The sequence below is a fragment of the Sinocyclocheilus grahami genome, unplaced genomic scaffold, assembly GCF_001515645.1.
Source record: "Sinocyclocheilus grahami isolate Dianchi unplaced genomic scaffold, SAMN03320097.WGS_v1.1 scaffold621.1, whole genome shotgun sequence".
Lineage (NCBI taxonomy): Eukaryota > Metazoa > Chordata > Actinopteri > Cypriniformes > Cyprinidae > Sinocyclocheilus > Sinocyclocheilus grahami.
In genome coordinates, this window is record NW_015505800.1 from 426,383 (window position 1) to 452,975 (window position 26,593).

Genomic DNA, 26,593 nt, shown 5'->3' on the forward strand with positions numbered 1-26,593 from the left:
ATAATACTATCATTCTGTAATATGAAACCGTGTCTGGTCACAAAAATAAGTATTTCAAACACTCGACTATGTTGTTAAGTTAATTTGGAGAAAAAGCATGTCAATAAATTATATCTTTGTTGGTTTTGTAAACAGGCTCATACACATGCAAAACTGTATCGCACATGTGCTACCGTAGTTCATTTATTCAGACCGATTTTTTTGTGCACTGTACAGCCCTAACCAAACCAGTTACAGATTGTAAAAGGAGCTCGAGCTCCTCATTTAGTGATATAGGCTACTCCTCCTCAATTTCACATCGGTCTTCCGCGATGTCGCTCCGCACTGTCGCACACAGAAATATGTCAACAACTAGACTTTATCGTTATTATCGCGGGAAGACTAATTCTTATCGTGGGGAGAATTTTTACCGGTATATCGCAAACGATAAGGTATCGCCCATCCCTACCGTGTGACAGGCGAGAATTGTACCCATGGGTGCCGGACAAGGGGTAATAGTGGAACAGAGTAACAGGGGCCCATGGCAAGGGATTTCATACACAGATTGGCACTGCGATTTCACAGTGTTTGACGAAAAATCGATTGTTTGGAGAAGAAAAGGTGAATGCTACCATGAGTCCTGTGACGTACCAACAGTGAAGCATCTTGAGACCATCCATGTGTGGGGTTGCTTTTCAACCAAGGGAGTGGGCACTCTCATAATTCTGCCCAAAAACACTGCCATGAATAAAGAATAGTATCAAAACTTCCTGCAAGAGCGACTTCTTCCAACGATCCATGAGCAATTTGCTGATGATCCGTGCATTTTTCAGCATGATGGAGGACCATGTCACAAAGCAAGTGTGATAAAGAAGTGGCTCGAAGATCATTACATTGAAATGTTGGTTCCGTGGTCAGGCAACTTCCCAGATCTCAATCCCATAGAGAACCTGTGGTCAGTCCTCAAAAGGTGAGTAGACAAGCAGAAGCCCATAAATTGTGATCAAATCTGAGAACTAATAAAGCAAGAATGGATCGCCATCAGTCAGGATTTGGCCCAGAAGCTAATATCCAGCATGCCAGAGCGAATTGCAGAGGTTATGAAGCCTTTAATAAAAGCCTTTAAAACGTATGATATGCTTATCATTGTTTTTCAGTATACTAGAAAAATGTGGAAAAATAATCTACAAATACTGAACAGCAAACTTTGCAAAACACAAAATTTATGTCACTGCCAAAACTTTTGGCCATGACTGTACACATACACATACATTTTTGCATCTTAATCAGGAATAAATCGTGCCAGGCCAGAAAATAGATTATTCTGTATTATTATTGAAAATAATAAGAAGAAGAGGAGGAAGAAGAAGAAGAAATAACGCTTTGATTTTCATAACCCAGGTGTTCTTGCTTTATTAAAGCATTACGCTCACTAAATTTTCAAAATAAATTCTGAAAACAATGGTTAAACTTTTAAATAGTTTTAAAAGGTTTAAATTATTGTTAAAAGTGCTTAATAAGTAAATATATCTTCATATTTACAGTGGTGTGAAAAAGTGTTGGCCCCCTTCCTGATTTCTTATTTTTTTGCATGTTTGTCACACTTTAATGTTTCAGATCATCAAACAAATTTAAATATTAGTAAAAGACAACACAAGTGAACACAACATGCAGTTTTTAAATGAAGGTTTTTATTATTAAGGGGAAACAAAATCCAAAACTACATGGCCCTGTGTGAAAAAGTGAAAAAGCAAAATGAAGACTTTGGAGTGGCCTAGTCAAAGTCCTGACCTGAATCCTATTGAGATGCTGTGGCATGACCTTAAAAAGGCGGTTCATGCTCGAAAACCCTCCAATGTGGCTGAATTACAACAATTCTGCATAGATGAGTGGACCAAAATTCCTCCACAGCGCTGTAACAGACTCATTGCAAGTTATCGCAAACGCTTGATTGCAGTTGTTGCTGCTAAGAGTGGCCCAACCAGTTATTAGGTTTAGGGGGCAAACACTTTTTCACACAGGGCCATGTAGTTTTGGATTTAGTTTTCCCTTAATAATAAAAATCTTCATTTAAAAACTGCATGTTGTGTTTACTTGTGTTATCTTTGACTAATATTTAAATTTGTTTGATGATCTGAAACATTAAAGTGTGACAAACATGCAAAAAAATAAGAAATCAGGAAGGGGGCCAACACTTATTCACACCACTGTATGTATTGAAAGACAAATACTGAGTAAATACTGATTAAGATAGTTTGGTCATTTTTTACAACAAGGTTATTATAGTAACCCAAAATTAAAAATATTACAAAAAACATTTTAGTTACTTGAAATAAAATAAATGTTAACTGAAGTAAAATACTTAAACTGTTTTATTTTAGCTAGTTGAGAAGGCAACATTTCCGTTTTCATTTAGTTTATCTTGATGCTCTAAAATAACTAACACTAAAACTGAAATAAAATGTAATAACTATATATAAATTTAAAAACAACAAAACTAACAAAAACAAACAAACAAACAATACAATTACTAAAACTTAAACTAAAATGAAAATGACAGCAGAAAATATAAAAATAATTCAAAATATTAACAAAAACTATAATAGTACCTAGACTAAAATAACATTGCTTTACAATAAGGTAAGATGGCCCTGTTCATATTATTTTAATTATTTAACTTTTTTTTTTACATTAACTTGATTAAGTACTTAACCATTTTGGTGCAATAGAGAGCCCACCCACACACTGGCTGTGGTTTGTTGCGTTTGTCGTGTTTTGTAGCTGTGTCACTTCTTGTGTGGACAAACAAATTGCTTGTCGCTGATATTATCGAATCGTGTCAGGTTAGCTTTCCATTTTGAATAGTTTCTAGGGAAAATTGCAAACAATTATCTAACAAACTGTTTTTGGAAGCTGCTGTAGCATGTTACAAAACAGCCCTGGTGATTGTGCCTGAGTCATTACAGCAAATAATCTACTTGTTCTTGAGTCATTAGGACGTAAACAGATGTTAAAAATATCACAGTTAGGCAAAACATGCAAAGCCAAATTAAAGCTGACAATTGTGCCATTTACTGGCACCGATAAAAACAGGCACTGTTCAGAAATATTCACTTGATGTCCCACACTGTGGTTCGCACATGGACTAGCTGCCATGTTTCATCATTCAGACTGGTGTAAACATCCTTCAATTCTAAGAAACGTCCCAAAAGAATTATACAGAGAGCATGAACAAGAGGCAAGCTTGCACGCTGGACCCTATACCAAGAGAATGACACACACACACACCATTGTAACACACATACCTGTCATGGAATTAGAGTGTATTCCATAGCCAACTTATTTGAACTACCAAAGCCCTAATATTTAGCTGTGCCCCATTACAAAAAATAAACATGACTTAACATTTTCACACAGAGGAGTAACATAATTTGGACTTTTTCCTCAGCATGATGGGAAGTCAAATTAAAAGTTTAATTCCATTTTCTAAATATTTCACATAAATGTAATGTTGACAGCATTTATTAATATTAACTATTCAGCAGAAAAATGTATCAAACAAATATGTATGTATATATATATATATATATATATATATATATACACGCACACACAATTTGTTTTTTACTTTTTTTGTTCACCCTAAGACAAAATATGTACATGCATCATGATTTTTGGCAAGGATTACATGGTTTACATCATTACTATCAACACTTTGGAAAGTTTGAGAAATAAACTGTCCTGTCTACTTCATAGCTAGTCAAACTCTCAACAACAACCCACAGTCACAATTACAGAAACAAATTAGTTGCAGCACTTTGCTTAACTGAAATGGATCAAAAGAAAGACAAATCAACTTGCCCTCTCGAAACCAAACATGCTCTCAAATCATTGCAATCCCTTCACAAACAACACTTAGGAGGACATCTGCAAATAAACAAGTAGAGAGGAGGAAAGTACACAGCTAAACATGTCATCAAAATTTATGTAGGAATATATGATGATGTGTTGCATCAAAAAACATCATGTATTTTGCAGCGTGACTGTTATGGAGCCGCCGCAGGACCAATCCGTGTGTGTTTTCTGTTGTTTATGCGGGTTTAACAGGCATGTCACACATCACAAAAAGGAAATGAGAATAAGGGCCAGGGAGAAATCTAATTAAATTGATCTCTTATAAAAGATGTGATAATTTCTTCAAGGTTTGGTGGGAAAGTAGGGAAAATATTCAAAACCACAAATAAAGTACATAATGACCCTTACAAGAAGTACTGTGTCTGTATCCTATGGCAATACCACACTGACCACCATATTCATATACTATGGTTTGAGTGAATCCTACAAAAACTGTCAAGCAATGCCACATTTCACGCTGAAAATGAAATGAAAGAAAAATTATATTATGCGCAATAAATGAAACATATTTTCTCAGTCGGGCCCCCAAAAGGGTATGGTTGTGGGCCCCCTCAGCCTCTGGGTCCTATGCACTTTGTCCCAGTTTTACCCCTGGGTGTGACACCCCTGGCTACAGTCTAATGGACGTGAAATAAGACAAAACAGTAGTTGAATATATTTAGAAAGTTCGCTCTCAAAACACTTGAGACTCTAAATGTAAATGTGGTTGACTGTGGTTTATAATGGAGTGGTATAATTAACTTCTCTGTTGTTTTTGAACTTTCTTGACTTTAAAAAAAAAAGTACATGCTAACTAGCTTTTTATGCTCTCCTAATTTCTCTAATATGATGGAATACTTCTGATAACTCTGGAAAAAAACAGTCCAGGGTGCCAAAATACTAACACAAAGAAACCACAGGATATACACACACACACACACACACACACACACACGGACACAACTGATGAGTGATACGATTCACATTCATCATTCATCTATACTCTTCATCACCTGCTAAAATAACTGTAATGATGCATAGATCTGTATTATAATCCCAAATGAAGAAACCAGGAGAAAAATGCACCGCATGGCTGTTTCAGCATATAACTTCAATTCCAACAAGAATTCACATCTAATAAAGATCACAGCAGTTTTAGCGTGCTACAACTTCTCTCTATTTCTACATTCACCCCTAAAGCAACACCATTACTGTCATCAAAGCACCACTTCTGTAACATATTCAACTCTTTCAGCAATACATCTCACAGTGACTGCTGTCAAACTTTAAAGGTTCCTATTGGCATGCATATTACCAAGATCCCTGTTTTTTGAGAAGGACTGTGATAGCTTTCTTCAGCAGAAAGCTTTCTGAGGGATATCGTACAGCAAATAAATGTATGTTAAATAAATTGAAACTATTGTTTTATGTGAGAAGAAAAAGACCTCCCAGTGTTACAAGTGGTATGAAACTTTAACATTTGAACAATAAGATAATAAGAAGAAAAGAAGCTATTACTGCAAAGTCTTATAGGTAACGTGTCATGACATACTGTAAGTGTAATAAAGCTTGCCAGGAGCTTTTCATAAAGGTCTTGCTCCATTCTGAATGCACTATTTTTAGTACTGGCCTTGTAAATATGCGCTAGACTTTTTTCAGCATCTCACGCCATGAACAGCATATATATATATATATATTTTTTAGATTTATTTTTGGCGTTTTTGCCTTTTATTGATAGGATAGTAGTGAGACCGGAAGCAAAGTGGGAGAGAGGGGGGGGGATCGAGAAAGGTCCGCGGGCCGAGACTCGAACACGGGGCGCCTGAAGCGCAATGGCGCTACATGTCGACACGCTGCCCACGAGGCTATCGGTGACGACGCATATGTTTAAAGGTGCATTTAATAGTTTGTTGTTAATTTTAAAAGTTTTACACATTAAGAAACGAATTGTTTTTGTGAAGAGTAATCTGAATGGTGTACACATGCTAAAATGATGTGACCTGCAATGTTTCACTAAATCCCTTTTTTTAAGGGAATTAATTCTTGTGCAGAGTGCTTTCTAAAACTCACTTGTATCAGTGTTAAAAAAAAACACTCGGAGACAATCATGCTGAACCATGTCAGTACACCTTTGTGATATCGGCCCTTAAAAACATGAAGAACAGTGATGCATACTTTAGAGAACTACTGAATGCCCCTTTAAAACAAAGCAACAAATAAAAATACTTTTGACACACAACAATGGACCAGTCTGATGAATCTTGGGGCAGATTCAGCACTCTGATATACAGTATGACCAAGCGCATTAAGTGTTTATCTGGATTTGATGCATGAACATGTATTGTGATGCAAATGCCCACCTCACTAGTCAGACCCACTGCCCCATGGATCTTAGCGATGTGTCCCAACAACCAAGGGTTCTTCTGACCCACATTTCTTAGGGTGGACAGGAAAGGAACGAGAGAGGCGGGGCTTGCCTGAGCCACGTTCACCAACACACTCAAGGCAGTGTCACTGAGCTCACTATCACTGATGTAAACAATCAACGATGGCACCAAAGACGACAATACCTGAGGAGACAAAAAGACAAGGCTAAAGTTGAACCCTCATAATGCATTCAAAATCCATTTTGACCCGAAGAATCTTTTTTTTTAATATAATACAGTCATAACTTAATATTTTTCAACTAAAACCATATTGTATCTGAAGAGCAGCTTCTCATTAATGAGTGAATGTGAAAAAGTTTTGAATGTTACCATGTTTTTACTGCATTTACCCCTTTTTGATTAATTAAAAACTTCTTTGAAATTTGAAATTACACATGAACCACACCAAAAAAAGTTATACATTTTAATGTTGCATTGGTTTGTCAATAGGTGTACATATGTTTACCAACAAAATTCAGTCCCAAAAGTGTGTGAGATATGGGGAAAAGACTAAATATATTTGTACAAATGTATCTGACACCGATTTAAATTCACAGATAATATAACAAAAAGTATTTTTGACACCAATGGTACTCCATACATACCCAGGTTTAAAATGACCCAAACACGGAATGTATAACCTTTTTTTTTTATTGTTATATCTCTTTAAAAAATGTGGGGGAAAAAAACTACACACACACACACACACACACACACATATATATATATATATATATATATACACACACACATGTATTTTGAGGGTATTAAAGCACTTCTACAGTTCTCTGCTGTTCTTGGAAGCACCTAAGGAAATGCAATCTGGACTCTTCACAGTGGGGATGTAATAAAAATAGTAAAAACACCACAAACACACTCATTTGGTCCTGAACTTTTCTTTCATCAAAGGTCCCATATGGTTGTAATCGTGCTGTGTAAAGTACCACAGCACTCTGGTTGGTGGATTTCAGTGCCGCCCACTCATTAACCAGAGTCCCTGGTTCCTATACGAGCTTGCAGAGAAAAACTAGTGAAGACAGTAACAGGAGAAAAAATGTGGAGCAGAAGGAAACTCATAATCATCCTCCCACTATGGACAGTTAGATTTATCTATCTGTTATAGCAAAGCAGTGATGACATTTAAAACGAACAGTGACTCACAGAAGAACTACAGATCATCTTGTGTGTTGGTTGACATTCATGACAAACTGCAGTGATGACTAGAGGCAAATGAGCCACATGGGTTACATGAGCTCTTTTCTCTAGCATGAAATGAATCCAACTACACCCTTTTAGCGACGATTTGCTTAATTCTCAAATGTTTCTTTGTAAAACACTTCACCTTTGAATTGGCAGTGGTTGAGAGGACGAAGAGAGGATCTGGTGTAGCTGGGAGGGCAGTAGACAGGACGTCCTGTGAGAAGCAGGATTCCCAGCCTCTGTCAGGATGTGGAAACCACTAACTAATCTTTATTAATCCCGTTTGCATCCAAATCACTATATAAACTAGCAGCACTGGGACAGAGAGAGCCTGGGGTATCTCCTCTCCCACATAATTTCTGATTTACTATAGAAGGAATGCTATTGATGTACCTGTCTATTTGTTTATCTATCAATCCATCCATTTAAAAAGAAAATCTTTCATGAATTTTTATGCTAGTCTATGCTGCTGGGTGCTGGTTCAGTGTTGTTCGAATAACTAGTATGACTGGTATGAGTCATATAGCTCAACAACAGATCTTAGCTGGTGAAACAGAAATATGACCAAGGATATACGGTACCGTTGGATTAAAATATACTGCGTATCACGGGTGTAAATTTCATCTAACAGTTGGGGAGGGGACCATAAACAAACTTTCTCAAGAGCAATTTTTGAAGGGGACACAAATAATACAGACAAAATTGTACTTAAAATAATGACTTTATTCAACAATTTCTTCTCTTCCGTGTCAGTCGATGTGCATTCACGAGAGTACCACGACGCATACGTGTGATGATGCTGCTGATGCAGGAGCCAGCGTTCTGACATAGGACCCAGATGCGCTGCGCCTTGTTTACAAGCAGTGGAATGCACACGCATGTGTCAAAGACTAACATGGAAGACAAGAAATTGTTGAATAAAGTCGTTATTTTTGTTTTCTTTGCGCACAAATTGTATTCTCATAGCTTCATAAAATTAAGGGTGAACCACTGATGTCACATTAACTATTTTAACGATAGCCTTACTACCTTTATGGGCCTTGAAAATTTCAGTTGCGTTGCTGTCTTTGCAGGGTCAGAAAGCTCTCGAATTTCATCAAAAATATCTTAAGTTGTGTTCCGAAGATGAACGAAGGTTTTACAGGTTTGGAATGACATGAGGGTGAGTACCGTATTGTCCCGAATATAAGACGATGTTTTTTTCTTGGAAATACATCTGAAAAAACGCGGTCGTCTTATATTCAGGGTCTAGACTTTGACATGTCAATAATACACCCACAACAATAGGTGGTGCCAAATAAGCATAAAACGAGTGTGCCATGAAATACGTAAATGCGTGTTGTAAAGATCGCGAGTAAAAACGAAAGAGAAAGAAAACCTTACAGCTACATGAGTCGTGACTGTCACGTTAGCCTGATGGAACCAACTCTACTTCTACTGTTAATAAGATTTTGGTAGGCTACTATTAGATGGATAGCCTAAATGTCCTAATTCAGATGGGCTACCTGTTTTTTTTTTTTTTAATGGTATATCAAAAAGTGTATATTTTTTAAATGTGATTGTTGGTACATTTTACCAGTTTTTACCATACTTTCAAAACAAAAATGAAAATAGGAAAAATATGCAATATGAAAATAATTGAACAAGATTTGTTTTTTCAAAAGGTACATCTGGAAAAAGGGGGGTCGTCTTATAATCAGGGTCGTCTTATATTCGGGGCAATACGGTAATTAATAACAGAATTTAAATTTTCGGTTGAATTATCCCCTTAAAGACGCCATTTAAAATCCTATTTTATGATAGCCCCTCAGTCTCTATGATGGAAATGGCTTTGGACTTTGGGCTTTCAGAATGACAATATCAATCCCTGAAAATAGTAAAATTTTTCATTGAATTGTCATTTCCTATTTCGGTAAATATAAATAAAAGGAAATGACAACAGAAGCTTTATTATGAAATGCCTCATAATCTTTCCTAATCTTACTACTATTCAAGTATCCAATGTTTTCACTGATGAGCTGAGTGATATGCATGTGCTTATTACCCAATGCAAAATTATCTCTTCATGACTAATGCATTCTTCTGACTCCACGCATAGGCTGCCCCTCAATCCCCCTCAAAAAGCATTTCAAAACGTAAAAAAACAGATGACTGGTTCTGTTTCTGCCAAAACTGTGGTTTCCTCTTTTCTTTTCCTGTAAATTTATCTTCAGTCAGAGCCAGGGGTGCCAACAGTTTAGGATGTGCTTTCTGATATTTCCCCATCCGTTTGGCGGCTGCTCAACTATGGTAGCGCCAGAGGTGTTAACCATTAAACTATTTTACCGAGTTTGACCTTGTACTGCAGCTGTCTGCTTTAAAATAAATGCTAAATCACTCACTTTGTACACATTTATGTATCCACCCCTCTACTCCCTTGGTGACCTTCGAATTCTTTTACTGTTCCCCAGAATAACTCACCTTGACCAGACTTCCTCCTCAAACACCACCTTCATTCTTTTGCACACTCATTTGTCTCTCCTTCACTCACCAGGGGGTGATGCTCAGAGATCATCTGCAGTAGTCTGAGCAGGTGCTGTCTGCCGGCCTGGTCCAACTGGGACATCATCGCCATCAGTTCACGGATGTGTTGATGGATGGGCTCTGGTTGTCGTGGATACACAGATGGCAGCACTCTCAACAGCATCGCATTACCTATCAAAACCAATAATTAATCAATATAGCACGCTTCTCATATAGAAAAGTGATCATTGTAGCCATAATCTATGTCCAAATACCATAGATATTGTTAGTAAAGTACACACACAAAAATAAATAAATATATAAAAAAAACACAATGATTGATGACCTGAACCTCCAGCCAAGTCCAAAAAAATGTGGACACTGGTGGAAATATGCATGTCATATCCCCTGCAAAACAGAGTTGAGGACTGATTCATCATTTAAGCCCTTTTCTTGATAAATGCACTGTTGTTGTTGTATGGATTTTATTGCTCTTTGTTTCCTTATTAATTTAGTTTGAAATGTCAGGCCTTTCTGTTTTAGCAGACACGCAAATGATTGTACTACAACAAAGAACAGAAAGATTTGGAATTCGAAATTAAGTGTAAACAGGCAAATTTAGATCATTTAAAAGCCCCACTTTATCTGGAAACAATCTATGACTTGGTGAATCTGAGCACAAGAAAGATCTCGGTTTGCAGTTTGAGCTCCAGTGGAGCTCTATGAAATAAGTGTGGGAACAGGAAGTGAAAAGACACCATGATGCTAGATCATGGAGTTGAGGGGCGAATGGATGGCACCACTACCAATCAAATCACAGCAGAGGGTTTCAAGCACCAGTCAGAAACCTCTGAAGTGTGACAGTTATAACAACATGGGACACGTTTCACTTCTGCAGTCAAAAAATCCACTTGAAAAACAGATCAGATTTACATGCAGAAGAAAACGATCATGTACACTAAATTTGCAACTAAAAGATTGTGTAACATCACTCCAAAATTTCCCCTTAGATGTTATGTAATGGCCCTTTGAAAAGTTTACTGGAAGGTTATGGTAAACAGACTTTGATTAATTAGTTTACCAATTTCCATGACCCAGCTGTTACTAACACCCTGATTTAATGTCATGAACGATTTTTACAGATCCGTTTGAGCTCCAGTGGAGCTCTATGAAATAAGTGTGGGAACAGGAAGTGAAAAGACACCATGATGCTAGATCATGGAGTTGAGGGGCGAATGGATGGCACCACTACCAATCAAATCACAGCAGAGGGTTTCAAGCATCAGTCAGAAACCTCTGAAGTGTGACAGTTATAACAACATGGGACACGTTTCACTTCTGCAGTCAAAAAATCCACTTGAAAAACAGATCAGATTTGCATGCAGAAGAAAACGATCATGTACACTAAATTTGCAACTAAAAGATTGTGTAACATCACTCCAAAATTTCCCCTTAGATGTTATGTAATGGCCCTTTGAAAAGTTTACTGGAAGGTTATGGTAAACAGACTTTGATTAATTAGTTTACCAATTTCCATGACCCAGCTGTTACTAACACCCTGATTTAATGTCATGAACGATTTTTACAGATCATCCACTTAACTGCGAAAAACGACACTTCATCGGAAACAAAATATGGTAGGAAACTCCCACCCAACATCAACAACAAATCTAATCTCTGCTCTGGCGAGCCATCTAAGTCAGGGCGGTCAGTTAGCAGAGATAATTCTGTAAATTAGATGTTTCGTCTGGCTCAGGGGGAACATTTAGGATTGCAGAAGACCTGCCCACCTGTTTCTACACACAGTGGGTGATGTTAATGAAGGATTAGTGTTATACATAACCTTTCATAATGAGACAGCTGGGGAAACGTTGCTGGCCCTAGACAGTTAATAAGAAATATCGACGATCTTTTCTTTGCAAGGTGTTTTGGCAGAAGGTATCTCTATATTTTTTAGAGAAATATCAACCACTAACGAGAACAACTAAAAGTTTTTCTACATACACATGTATGTGATCTTTGTTCCTCCAGTCATAAGAGCAGAGGTTGTGCCCAAAAAAAAAACACAGTTGATCTGACAATATGTTATTATTATTATTGTCTGATGTAGATCACTATAGTTTTTATATATATATAATACATAAAGACATTACAGTATATTATTGTGCCAGATGAGTAAATGATTGAATATGTATTACATTTTTTTATTAAGTTTAAATATGGTTTGTTTTATTTCCATATCACTGAATCCATCGCTACCAATTCACAAGACCCATTTGTATAACTGATTAAAGCTTAACCAAGTAACCAAAAGTAAAGATACCCCATGAAAAGCAATCCATTCTCAAAAGGACGACTTAAACCACTTCACAGCTGTTTTTAACTGTATAATTCTTGTCTGCACAGCATCTATTGTAAATGTATCATTGCATCCAGCCTGAAGTATTCCTTCAAATCAGCAGTAACACATTTTGTTCAGCACAACAAATAAAGTGCACTCCATGTACAATAAATTACAAAAATTGATTTCAAGGGAATTATAAATCTACAGGTGTTCATTTTAATATTTCCTTCCTGCTCAGCCCACTTGTAGGGTTGTAGGTGTGAGGATGTCATGGAATATACTGTACCATATTAAAACTAGATTAGAGGACCTCATTGTCTGAGTTTGCTGTCAATTATGGAGTAGGTTCTGCTGGAATTTCATCATCAGCACTTTTTATTCCAGGGTGGCAGATTGACGCCATTAGCCAAAGCTGACCTTCCACTGTGTTCCCTTCAGACAACGAGACCAGTCATTCACATTTGAGTTCACATTCAGATATGCCTCCATACTTTTTGCTCCAAGCATCAAGAAGTAGACGCCCTCAGTGGGGAACCACATGTTTGTGGTTGATCTTCATCTGAGGTATGATCTTCATCAGTGAAAATTCATGCTGAACAGAGAACGTGCTGTTAAGTAAAATTCTGACTGTTAATGGACTGATGACTAATGTAAAGCTCACATTCTGGAAAGACTTATTGGCATGCTGATGTTGTCGCAAACCTGGCTGACATAAGCAGAAAAATCCATCCGTTGCAGTTTAAAGCATTTTGTGTTGCAGACATATTAATGTCGACCTCACAAAGGGTACGTCATAGGACCTTTCTGTTTCCATAAAGCGCCACTTGGGCCTGCACATGAAATATATCAGCCATGCATCAGTCCCGGTTTAGAAGGCATCAAATTGTTTGCAGTTGGGTGTGGAGTCTTTGATTCTGGGGAAATGCGCGTGACTGTGAAAGTGGTGCCTTTGATTAGCACCAAAATGACAGCAAATTTCTGACTCAAACCCCAGCACCCCACAGGAAGCAAAAAACAGAATCTGAGCCTTTCTGACAAGCCATGTTTTCTTTATGATTTTTCATCCTTAATACTCAGTTATCACAAACAAAGCTTGTGGATCCATTATTTCTACCCAGTACAAACCCAAAACAATAGAAGATTAAATTGTTTAATGTACAGCAAAGCACATTATTCAATAATAAGATTAAATAAGAGAACATGTGATTTCAAAACAGTCCTATCAACTAATCAGGATATTAGGGTTAGGTTTTTAAACAGTGGGTCCTATTCAGCAGATCCTAATCGAGAACCGGAAGCATGTCTAGTTTTCCAAGATTGGGATATGGACTGGAGAAAAGGAGTGGAGGTTAAGGCTTGAATTTATGCCTGTTCACATTTACAGAAATTTTAATCACTGGTGGTCACAAGGTCACTGTACTTACAGTAGTTGCTTATAAGTGTTTCTGTAGCTGGATAACCCGACATCACTGGTGAGCTGCATAACTGGCCCTAGCTTTTGAAAATCTGATTACAAATGAGAAGCACTGTAGGTAAAGACAGGAGATTCTGTCACACAAGAGATTATCGTATGCTCAACCATCTACACTCTTTTTGGTAGTTGCAACTTTAGGTCTTTGCTAACTTTTTTCAACTTCATTAGAAATATGACAATGAAATTCAGGACTAGGGGTAGGTCTGAAAGATTATGGTACAAGTTAGATGAAGGAAAAGGGGTCACAGGCAATATTTACAGAGATGGGAAGTAACGAAGTACAAATACTTTTCTGGTATCAGTACCCTTATGGTATCTTTACTTCACTATTTATTTTTCTGACAACGTTTTACTTTCACTCCTTACATTTTTACACAAATATCTGTACTTTCTACATCTTACATTTTCAAAACAGGCTCTTTACTTTATCTGTATTATCGCCATTCGATAATAAATCTCTAATAAATCATTAATCGGTTAATCTTGACTGGCAATGCTCTGATTCTCATGCGCGCTCCCCACTCCGCATCTCCGCCAAAAGGTTGTGATCAGAGTAATCAGTGCGAGAATCGAGAATGGCGGAGCAGAGAGGCAAAACTACTGATCTGTTAAGGACTTCAAGTGCAGGTCAGTTTCATCTGTAAATAGGCTACTGTAGTTCTGTCTTTGTTTAGCTACTTAGTAAAGCAGGGCCTGAATTTTGGCGCGGGATTGTGCGTATTGTGCATAATTCGACACATAATAAAACCATGGTTAATTTATATGGTTTAATTAAGTTAAGGGAAAAATATGACTCATGATAATGCAATAACATATTCAATATTAGGATTTTGCTATAAAGATATTTTCATGGTGCAGTTATTGTTGTACTAATTTTGACATTTAGGCAATTTAGAAAATATAGTTATTTTGCACGGATTTAAGGATTTAAAACTTTTTTATGCGATGGCCATACAAAAAAATAGTGCTGTCCATGGTTTCAGAATTTATTGTGGGTATATGGGATGGCCTGGATGAGTGTGAGATTTCCCGGCCTGAAATTTTGTCCCAGTCTGGCCCTGTTCTGCATGGTGTTTTTTCAGCCTGGATACATTCATTAGCTAACAAAATTTGAAATGTAAGTTCTTTTGTATTAATGTATTAATATGATGTGAGGTCCTGTTACCCGCGTGACACTAAACAGGTAGTATTGGCTACTTTTTACTTAAGTACATGTCAGAGCCCATACTTCTATACTTTATAGAAGTATTGGCCCATACTTAACTTGAGTAAAAAAGTGTAATCAGTACTTCAACTTTTACCAGAGTATTTTTAAACATGAGTATCTGAACTTCTACTTGAGTGAAGGATATGTGTACTTTTGCCAACTCTGAATATTTATAACAGACATTAAGCGTCAAGGTTAAAATTAGGGGTTGGATTTAGGATAGAGACTAAGGGTTAGATTAGTTTTAAGCTCTTGAATAATATTTAACCATTCATTTAACCATTCATTTCCCTCTGATTTTAGTGATAAGCTATAGTAAAGAATTGGGTATTACAGAAATTCCAGGCCATTATTTCAAAATTCACTGGTACTTCCCCTCTTTCCCAACATCCTCCCCCTATCTCTCACTCTCTCTCTTTGCCTGAGTTGCAGGAGCAGTACAACAATTTGACTACCCATACCTCCAATGAAGAATTTCTCACTGGAGCTAACTCTCTCTCCCCCACCTCTTTCTCTCTCTCTTTCTGAGCACAATGTTTATATAGACCACAGAGCTCCTCTATCAGGCTCAGTTCCCTTTCAGCTGCAGTTCACCAAACAAGCAGGAGTCCAGCAAACCGATTGCTCAGCATCTAACAAGGAGGGCCACCAGAGAGAAAAGAGACAATTATACACAAACACTGAGCCTTGTTCATATTCACACATGGCCAGCACGTCCAAGCGTACATTCCTCCAGGCCATGTGTCTGGTGGTTTCATTGTCCACGGCAGTACCTGAGAATTATGGGGATGATATCAAGGTGAGCTTTGGAGAAGATTATTTCAACGAGATAACTGACGAGGACCAAATGGAAGGTGAGTAACCGACAAAAAAATGTATTAAAAAATCATTGTGATCAGTACTATTAGCTGTGAGTTACAGAGACATGCAAGTGTTGTCAGGACTAATAAACTATGAGCGTGTGCGGGGACATGCCTTTCAGACAGGAGTTATATTAGCAAGGAAAAAGACAAAGAAAAACAAGCAATGTGACTCATTGGGATCATGTGTTTAAACATTTGTGAATGCAGAAATATGTGTTGCAGTGTAACAGAATGCATGCGTTGTGTCATGACATCATATAATTGAAAGTTCTTGATGGTAACACATTTTATAGCTTTAAAGATTTTAAGTTCAAATTAAAAAAGAGCCGATCATTATTTTTAAATTGAGTATTCTACTTTATTACTGAAAATTGTCTCATAAACGACCCAAGGTTATAAATAAATGTCATGTTTTGAAGTTATGTTTCAGTACTGTTTCAGAAATAGATTTTGCATTTCTGTTTGCTGGGATCATCCCATTGTTGCAGAAACTTAAAGGTTTTTCTTTGGTTGAGTTTCAATCAATCAATAATTTTTCTATATTCTATAGGAGTTTTCAAGATCTAAGCATTTAAGTCAACTACAAGTTGACTTAGCTGTCTTAGTTGCAATATTTCATAAAGTTCACAATCTCTTGTTACACAGGACCTTGATGCACTCTCCGCTGCTAACCCTTCAAACTCAATGGTGTCACCTTAAGTACATACACAAACCATATCATCAAAACTCATGTTGTTGTTTCTTTCTCGCTCTCTTTTTCTGCATTCCTCTTCTTTCCCTTGATTTCTCTCTCAGAGGTGACCCCCACACCTTCCTCTGAACCCTGCAAAAGTCCAGTCTTCTCTAAGTGGGATAAGCTCTTCACAATGCTGGAAAATTCCCAAATGAAAGAGAACATGCTCCTGCAGTATGTCGATGATATCATCAAGGTTGAGCTGCAGAGTCTGAGAGGAGAACTGTTACAGTTTGTGGCACAGTACGGCGGCTCTTGCACATCTGCGGTTGAGAGCTCGGTTCGACGGGCTGGGATTCAAACAGAGACGCGTTTGCAAAACGCGCTGCACCGCGTGCGAGAGGTCTCAGCTGATCAGTACGCGCAGCATGATGCAGCCCTGCAGCAGCTACTTGCTGCCAGCGTAAACCAGGCTGCACGAATGGAGCGACTGGAGAGCGGCTGCTTGAAATTGGGGGGAGGAGGTCTGGCCTCCCAAGCCAAGAGCTTCCAGGTCCGACATCTCATGCAAGAAGTGACTGAGACAGAGAACAGAGGTAGGCTGGAGAAGACTCTGGCAACCATCTCCAGCGAGCTGCAAACCATGCAGGAACAGCTGACCCTTTACACCAGATCAGTCTTAGCAAATAGCCTTCCATCAGGTGAGACATCTAAGTTATAAAAAGCAAAAGTTGCCAATATTTTTGCAACATTATTAAGAGCAAAATGGGTATACTGGAATTCAAACTGGATTCAAACCGTTGTCATCTAAATGATGCCTCAAAGTGTTTAACTGTGCAATAAATCCTACGCCATGGCACAGATAACAGACCACACTGTGTATGGGAAGGGTAAAACACACATGTAGATAGGGCTGGGCGATAAAACAATAACTTCATCGATAAAACGATAATAAGCGAGCACTAAACAGCGCTGTGAGATCCAGTGTGAAGCGTTGAATTCAGCAAAGAACACAAATGACTCGCAAATCGCCATCATTTACCATGGATTTACTGTAGTAACACTAACTGCACCATGGTATTGTGGCAGAAATGTGGGATATTTATATCGAATTTTATTATATTATTAATGTAGACATGTATTCAATATTTTAAAGGAGTAATGGAATACAATTACAGTATTTTTTGTGATTAAGCTATAGTGTGTGTGCATTTATACTAAATGTATTTACACTACTGTTTTTTATACAAATACCTAGAAACCATACAGTTACATTTTTAACATGGTATTGAGGTTTTAACTGTGGTTATCATGATCTAAATGTATGCTGCTATGGAAGACCAATGGTTAATTTTAAACTCAAACATGCTACTGTTTGTGATAATGAACATAAATTGACATCTGCATCCTAACTCAAGCTACTGTAAAATGGGCATTTCTAAGAGACAAAAAAATGTATTTATTAATACTGCAGCCTGCACTGCAAACTGTGCTGAAGATACGCATTATCAAAGTCAGGCAACACAAACCTGTTTCATGATTTGAAACAATATCCCTCATTAGAAAATGCAAAAACTAAGAAATTTATTTTTCTATTAAGATGTTTATTTTGTTAATGGAAAATGACTGGAAAGAAATGTAGAGTTGTTTAAAACCACAATTAACTGTCTGGTTTCTACAACTTCTTATAGGATCAAAAATCCACCTTTAAACTTGAAAGAAATAAAGATTTGAAATTTATTGTGATAATTATCGATATCGACTGATAATGAAACATTTTATCATGATCATTTTTTGGCCATATCGCCCAGCCCTACATGTAGAATTATGTCATAGTTTCTAAACAACAAAACATCATGTACCAATTCCAACACCCCTTGCAAGTATGTTGCTTTATATGAGTTAATCTCATGAGCTCAGTCTAGATAGGACTAAAACAGACCGCCAAGGTGACGATTCTGGTTTGGTGCTGTAAATTTTGAGCTGCAAATCTGCGATTTATGCAAACCACATGGTATGATCGAACCACTTGCCAACTTAGCTGACACAAACACAAAGCAAAGGAACCATCAGTTCTTTATGGAACCATTTAGACGAAAAGGTTCTTCTATGGCATCGTGAAGCACCTTTATTTTTAAGAGTGTACTGAGTTGTTCGCATCAAGAGAGCCTTCACCTTGTCAGTAAGCCGGATACAGTTTCTAGTCAGCTTAAGCTAAAAATGATTTAATCTGTGAATGCCCATGCCTCCTGCATTAAATAACTTTGTAGAGGTAGAGTAAATGAAAGACAGAGGGAGGTATAATTATTAACAGCTATGCAAGGCGACCACACCAAATGATCCAGGGGGGGAAACAGCACCAGATGAGACTGTTTAGAGAATGACTTAGCCTCCTTCCATCCTCCCAAAGCAGGAAACCCAAGACAAATGTAATGAAAATACTGTAAGCTACGGAAGGAAAGGAGAGCCATGGCCTGTCATAGCAAACCAATCACCCATTGGAGAGAGAACGTACCAATCCCATTAACCAAGCCCCCTTCAATCCCTTTGTTTACGAGCCTTCCACTGTAATTCAGTTTCTTCTGATTGAAGGTCCTCTCAATAGTTATGCAAGCTAATCGTGCACAAAACTGACCATCCGTATAAAACATGTTCATGCAAGCATGAATTTACAAAATACACCTGCACAGGGACGATCATAGTTGGGTTCTACCTGACCAATTCTCCTCATATTTAAGAGTGAATAAATACTAAAAGCACAAGGAAAAGTAGTCTCTTGATCTTTGTCGCTCTTTTGGAAGGCTCAGCAGGAGCAAACCCTAGACAGGATTCACAATGACTAAATGTTTACATTGTAACTCATTACTTTGAGAGCCCCCATTAAACTATAAAGTATGCGCTGAAGATTACATCACAAAACACTGACCTTTAAATAATATATTTTTTGTACACTTTGTGATGAACCCTCCTTAAAAGATTTGAGTGAAGGTTAAATCATAAGCCTTCAGTGACGCAGTCGTATGCATCTATTGATGGGTGGAGTGGTGCAGTGCTTCTCCCTCTGAGGGTAACAGACATCATAACAGATTAATTCTGTTCCTTCTAACAGTGGATAAAGTTTGTTAACACGCTCACTTTCCCTCTCTCAATTCTTCTGCCTTTCCAGGCTGTGACACTGGGCTGCTCTTCCCCACACGTTCATCTAAAGCTCATGTTGAAGTCTCACCCAAGACACCCTTCCAGAACAATGCGGTCACCATTTGCCTGTGGGTGAAACCAACTCAGGTGCTCAACAAGACCATCCTCTTCTCTTACAGTACAACTGGCAATGCCTACGAACTCCAGCTGGTGTTGAATGGACAGAGTGCATTCTTTACAGTCGATGGTGAAACCCATTTGGTGGAAGCTTCAGGGGCAGTTCAAGAGGGTCAGTGGGTGCACATTTGTGCAGTCTGGAGCTCACAGCAGGGCTTGGCTTCACTGTGGGTGAATGGTCAACAGGCTGCGAGCTCTCCTGGAGTGGCTGAAGGTCATGAGCTACGCAGCAAAGGAAGCATACTACTGGGGCAAGAGTATGGACGTTCCTTCAGGCATCTCAGTATCCCAGACACTTTTGATGCAGAGCTGGCCTTTACAGGGAAGATGACTGGAGTGAACATGTGGGACCGCGTTTTGGATTCAAAGGAGATATCTCAGCAAGCGCGGCTAGATGGGAGTGGTTGTGGGATCCGTGGTAATGTGGTGGCATGGGGCGTCTCTGACATTGAGCCAAAAGGGGGTGTCAAGTTAATATACTAAATTTCTCTACTGTCTTAACCACCTGAGCCCTGTAGACAAATCAGCTGAGCTCCTACAAGCACATATTAAGAACCTGCTTCGCTACACCTGCACACAACAATAATTTTTCTTCTCTTAGATGTGCAGAAAATGCTCCCTCATAGGGAAAATGTGATTTAGGGTGAACTGGCTTTAGTCAAACAAGTTAAAATAGTTACACTGCTGCCATTGGAGGGACATCATATCATATATAATTTTTTATTACAAACTGTTCTGTTTTACAAGAATGTTTTCAATTAATACAAAGTGGAAGTAATTTTTAAATAAAATATATATTATGTATCATCAAAATATTTATCTTGATTGGTAATGTTTACATTCAGATTTGACTTAATTTGTAATCTATTTGTAATGTAATACATCAGTCCATTGTTATTTTTCTTAAGCATTTTTTTTTTCAAACTGTTACATGTCTTGTGAATGCCATTTTAAAATATTTTGTTATATGAGTTCTGCTAATGAATAACTTTTTTGTCTTTGGTTTGTTGTTTTACCGCAAGATGGTTGCTATGTTTTGATGATGGAACTGTGGAAAATGTTTACAAATTGTGACTTTATTTTTATGTTTCCGCTGATGTGATTAAATGTATTATAATGTTTTTTTGTTGTTGTTGTGAAGAGGCTAAGATGAATGTATAATGTACATAGATATTTTTCTGAGGGTTGGGAAAAACAAACCATAATAAAAAATGTAAAACTAAAATGACAAAAACATTGTCATCCAGGATCTGCTGAATGAAAAACGAGATAGAGAGGAGAGTGTTTTAGTTAATAGCACATAACAGTTAATTGTGACACATACTGTATGTCATGATTCAATACATTATGATGGATCATGATTTCATAACCAATGGCTAAACCATTCTTAAATTAAAACTGTGCAAATAGTTTATCAGTGAGACTGTGAAAAATGTCAGTAAGAGATTGTGGCCTTGTCCCGAATGACAAATAAAGTTTACTTGCGATGACTGTCCCATATCCGTAAAGTCTGCGAGACTGTTGCTCCATTCATCATTTTAAGTTACAGAAGGGTGCTCACAAGCAACCCCTTTGCAGCCGCTATGAAAGTGAGGACTCACAACAGTTTAACTGTATGGTCACATTTACTGTTTTTACACAACTGATTCAAGCTAGTCATGTAGATTAACCCGCACTGACCAACAAAAAGTTGCTTGGTTTGAAAGTGACTCCTGCGTGAGCTGTACTTCATACGTTGCTACACTATTGACAACACACAATGGACTTTTTTTTGCCTGCACAATTCTGCTGAAATTTTGGTAACATGACTGCACCATATAATTTGAAACAGGGTTAGTGAATCTGGTGTATCAGTTTTAATATCTAACACTAAACAACATTCAAAACACCACTTTACTTCCACACTGTGACATATTCAAATGAAATGTTAAATTAAAAGGAAAAAAATACGCATTAACAAAAGGTAAGTCACTTCAGAGGCACATCAAATTAATAGTGGGGGAAGTTGTGGCCTAATGGTTAGAGAGTCTGACTCATAACCCAAAGGTTGCGGGTTCGAGTCTCGTACCGGCAGGGATTGTAGGTGGGGGGAGTGAATGTACAGCGCTCTCTCCCGCCTTCAATACCATGACTGAGGTGCCCTTGAGCAAGGCACTGAACCCCCAACTGCTCCCCGGGCGCTGCAGCATAAATGGCTGCCCACTGCTCCGGGTGTGTGTTCACTGCTGTGTGTGTGCATTTTGGATGGGGTAATTGCAGAGCACTAATTCCGAGTATGGGTCACCATACTTGGCCACATGTCACTTCACTTTTCACTTTTTTTTTTACATTTTATAAAGAATTATGAATACTAACATTTTCTTTTTTTTTCATTGAAATAATACGCACAATGATAATGATGAGACTTGTACAGTAAGAGTGTGTATTAAAAAACGCAAGTAAATCGGTTAATTGAAAACAAGACAAAACTGCATGGGCCACATTGAGTGTCTGGTATTTTACACGTATAACATGCAACATAACCAATAATCTGGATGACACTGGTCACGGGTCAGTGTAAAAGAGGAACAGATCATTAACTTAGCAAAAACACTCAGGCCTCAGACTGATTAGTGGATCCAGATGGTGGTAGGGAGACTGCATTCTTGAAGGGATATTTCTAATAATGAGCATTGCTGGAGGGAGTTTGGGAGCCATTCAAAAGCTTTAATGTTTCAAAGATGCTCTTTTCCACCTCTACCTTTCCTGCTCCTGTAGTGAGTGTACACTCCAGGGGAGCTGTGTCTCTAACACACTCCAGACCACTACGAACACTCATCGTACCTCCGACATGACTTCAACATGAGACCCCTGTGTCTACATACTAAGGAAACATGAGAGCTCATGGTGAAACACCTACATAGCTCAGAAAAGCATTTTAAAGAGACTAAATGATTGTAAAAGTTGTTGCCTGTCCTGCTGAAAAGAGCAGCATACTGTATGTTTTGTTATGATGGTGGTGTCTCAACTAGCCTTCTACACTAATCAAGTCAAAATGGTATTTTGAGTAGGGTTACTTACCACCAATAGCCAATAAGCCAATGGTCATGGTCTTCTTTTTCTTTCCTTACCATTGCAAATGTTTGATTTTCAAAAAAACATTTGTCAGAATGAGACTGGCCTGAGCATGAAATAGACCATGAAAATTGTAATCTAATTATCATACCAATGAAGTAGTTGTTGGCTCTACCCTTCCTTCTGCACTCGATGGTACCCCACAAAACCTAACCTGAACCCCATTACCTCACCCCACTTCCTACTTCATGGACTGTGAAGAGGTCGCATGTGATTGGTTTTCTGTGAACCCATGGGAAGTAGGACCAGGGTGGTGTTAATGAGAGAAGGGGAAAGGAGACTGATTAGGAGGACAGACCCCAATGGGAAGCTTGAGAATGGACAAGTCTGAGCTATTAAGTTCTAATAATCCCATTAGCTGGTCCTCTGCTGTAATGCATGAAATATGCAGAAACCAGTATGCAGTATATACTTATACTGGAAATAAAGACTGACAACTGACTATTACTGTAAGTTAAACCAAGTATTGTAATATCACTGAGTCATGCTGAATTTCGGCAAACAATTGTAGGCCACTAAATTCCTTGAGAGCTCAATATCCTGGTGTTGTCTTTTTGTCCTGTGTTGTGTTATGTAGCTTTTGAGAAAGGGTGAATTGGGTAAGTGCTCTGTTTTCTATCTCTAGTGCACGCTGGATTCATTCCAGAGGTTCTGCTAACTCGTGTATCGGCTTTCTTCTCCCACTCAGCCCTCTAGAGTGCTGTGATGGTACAAGATGTAATCAAAAGGAGGCCTGAGAGTATATGCATAGGGCATACAGAAACCCAAACATATCAATGCAAGCTGCTTCACTGTAGTGGTCAGCCAATTGTTGAGTGTACCTCGGGCTCCAAAAACCTGGGCAACGGTTGAGTGGACAAAGTTGAGTTGTCATGACAGTTTTAGAACTGGGAGTTACGTAACCAGTTCTGGGATAAACATGATTGTCAAGCAGCAAGCCCAGTTTTAAGACAATACACTTCATTTAGATCTTGAACCCCCATCAACAGTTGAATAATACAAATTCAAGCCTAAGAGGTTCCTTCTTCAGCCGAGGCAACATTATTATTTTTTTTGGCAAGAAGCAGAATGCTGAATGCAGGAATAGAATGTAGAAAGTAGAATGAGGAACCTCTCCGCAGGAGAGTGACATGATGTCAGGTGAAGCGATTGAACCAGGAAGTCAAAGAAAAGGGCTGATGGGGTTGCTCTCAGGCTATTGTGATTTTGCATAACAAATATATCACAGCACATGGTAATCGTGTTTACAAAGTACCAAGTTGATATATCAAAGGTTTGCCAGTGTTTGAATGGTTCATAATGTTTGTGAGGTTCAACATTCAGATGGCGGTTTGGTTATTTTATCTATAGATCAGAAATCTCTTCCCTTAAAATTGGCGTTTCTTGGCCAGAATAAGAATAAGCATATCAGACTTTATGCAGATTGTCAAAAGATTATCTATCACCTTCTCCTGAGAAATAAACATGCCAGGTGGTCCACTAGAAACTTACAAGAGTCAGGTGACCTCTTTAAGAGGGCCTATCACGTGTAGCTCTCCGACAATACAATTTTATTGATCCTACTAGAAGAAATTATGAAATTGTTGCAGAATATGAAGATATCCAATTTATATCCTTATCTCTAACATGATCAAGCTACACCAACAATGCATAACATTTTCAGTGTTTCAGTATTTATTCTGTGGCTCAGTTAGAAGGCATTTACAATATTGTTGTCCTTTGGCTGACCCAAACTGTATGACAATGAGCTGAGGTCGATGTAAATTTGAGCACACTATTCCCAAATGAAGCCATATTTGTTCTTTGCCTCTGATGACCCCCAGGCTGACCCTTCCTTAAAGAGTTTCAACACAATAAGTAGAACCACACCAATGAGAACTTTATCTTCTATGGGCAATAATTTGTGTGAGTAGAGTGTTTGAACAGCTGAGTTTATTTTGGCATGCACATACACCATGTTAAATATACCATCCATTCCTCGTATGACAGACCAACTCCTAAAAAATGCAAATCTTTCTTTCAAAAAACACTAACTAATAACATGTACTTCAATCAGTTTAGAAGAACAATGGATTTAATAAAGTTTGCTTCATTGTGGATGTCTCAAATGACCCATTTAACTGTGTGGTTTTGGGGCCAGAAACCTGAACCACACACTGCGGGTCAGGAAAACCACACGTCATCTACACTACGCCGATGCTGTGGGTGGCACACTAGTGCTGTGGAAACTAAACAGTCACTGGTCTCTGTGTGTGGATATTCTTGTAAAGACACAAAGGGACTGCTTCTCTAATCACCACAAAGGCAATGAGGTGCACAGTCTGGAAAGCACTGAATCATGGTGAATATGATGGTTTTATACCTTCCATGACTCACCATACTATTCTATTGCGTAATCGAATACAGCACACAGTGATGGTGACTTTGCCAAGTAGGATGTGTCCCTGGATCAACATCTGTTATTGATCCTGGAACAATATTCTTGTCAAACAAACACAGCCACAAGCCTAACAATTAACTACCCCAGGCTTAAACCCAATTCTATACCTAACAATGTTTTCTGAGTAGGATCAATGCCACAAGTTCATCTGTCTAGAATAAATGTGAAACGAGTGTACCATGATACACAACCAATCAGAAACTATTTCATGTTTATTCAGGGCGTTCTCACTCCCAACTTGCCACATATTGACATTTGGTCAGGATCCCTTGGCATCACTTTTTAACCCTCAGGATACCCCTTTAGTGACGCATGTAATTATTGCATATGTAAAAGTGTACATTTTATTAAAAAACAAGTTAAAAAAATTGAAAGTGTATAAATATTCATATTTTCATAGATATTGGAGCATCTAACCCCACTCCTACCCTAAACCTATCCACTTCTTAACAACATAAACACTTAACAGGCAAAATCACAGGTATGTATTGTATAAATATTTATTTACAGTTACTTATTAATACTCCAATATGTAATTTCATCATAGTCATATTGCCATGCCCATCACGTCTGTGAATGACTGGAGGCCTGTTGTATACACCTGAACAAGCTAATCAATGCCTTCGACAAAAGACAATAGAACCCATTTTAATTATGGCCCTATGATTTCTGGACGGAATTGCGGAATTCAGTCATAAAAACTGAATTTACTGTATAACGCGGAATGTCACGGAATTTGTCAAAGTTTGGGTGAATAAATCAAAAGTAGGTCATTACACTTAAATCAAATCGCAATATTGACTGGTATCTGTAAATATTAAGCTGCAAAAATACAACTTAAATATGAATCCTGCATGTCTCTTTATGAATGAATGGCACAGACGCGCGGTTTCGTTTACTACACACATACTGAAGTCTGCTGTCTCGCTAAATGAGAACATAAATACATTAACAACAGTCATTGACTGCTCTATTATAAATAATTTATGTTTTAAAAATACCCAAAACAGCGGAATTACAAGATGGAAATATAGACTAGAAAGATATTTAAACTTGCTCTGCCCTTACGTCCATGACATTGACTCACTGCGGATCTTTCCAGCTCTTAACGCCGAATGTGCTCTTATGGTTTGATACATGATGGGCTAATGTAGAAGCAAAT

The 26,593-nt window shown here is 38.0% G+C and overlaps 2 protein-coding genes across 3 annotated transcripts in view; one reads left to right on the forward strand and one right to left on the reverse strand.

The window, feature by feature from the left end:
* veph1 (ventricular zone expressed PH domain-containing 1) overlaps positions 1–26,593 on the reverse strand; it is a 110,450-nt gene that overhangs the window by 59,211 nt on the left and 24,646 nt on the right. For both annotated transcript variants that reach the window (XM_016241391.1, XM_016241390.1), the window contains 2 exons: positions 10,030–10,193; positions 6,234–6,443 (listed from right to left, as the gene is read on the reverse strand). In XM_016241391.1, coding sequence (XP_016096877.1) covers positions 6,234–6,443; positions 10,030–10,193 — 374 coding nt within the window. The remainder of the gene's footprint in view (positions 1–6,233; positions 6,444–10,029; positions 10,194–26,593) is intronic.
* ptx3a (pentraxin 3, long a) lies at positions 15,510–21,102 on the forward strand. The gene is made up of 3 exons (XM_016241393.1): positions 15,510–15,880; positions 16,685–17,263; positions 19,729–21,102. Exons 1-3 carry the CDS (start codon positions 15,730–15,732, stop codon positions 20,358–20,360), a joined length of 1,362 nt encoding a protein of 453 aa, XP_016096879.1. The 5' UTR covers positions 15,510–15,729; the 3' UTR covers positions 20,361–21,102.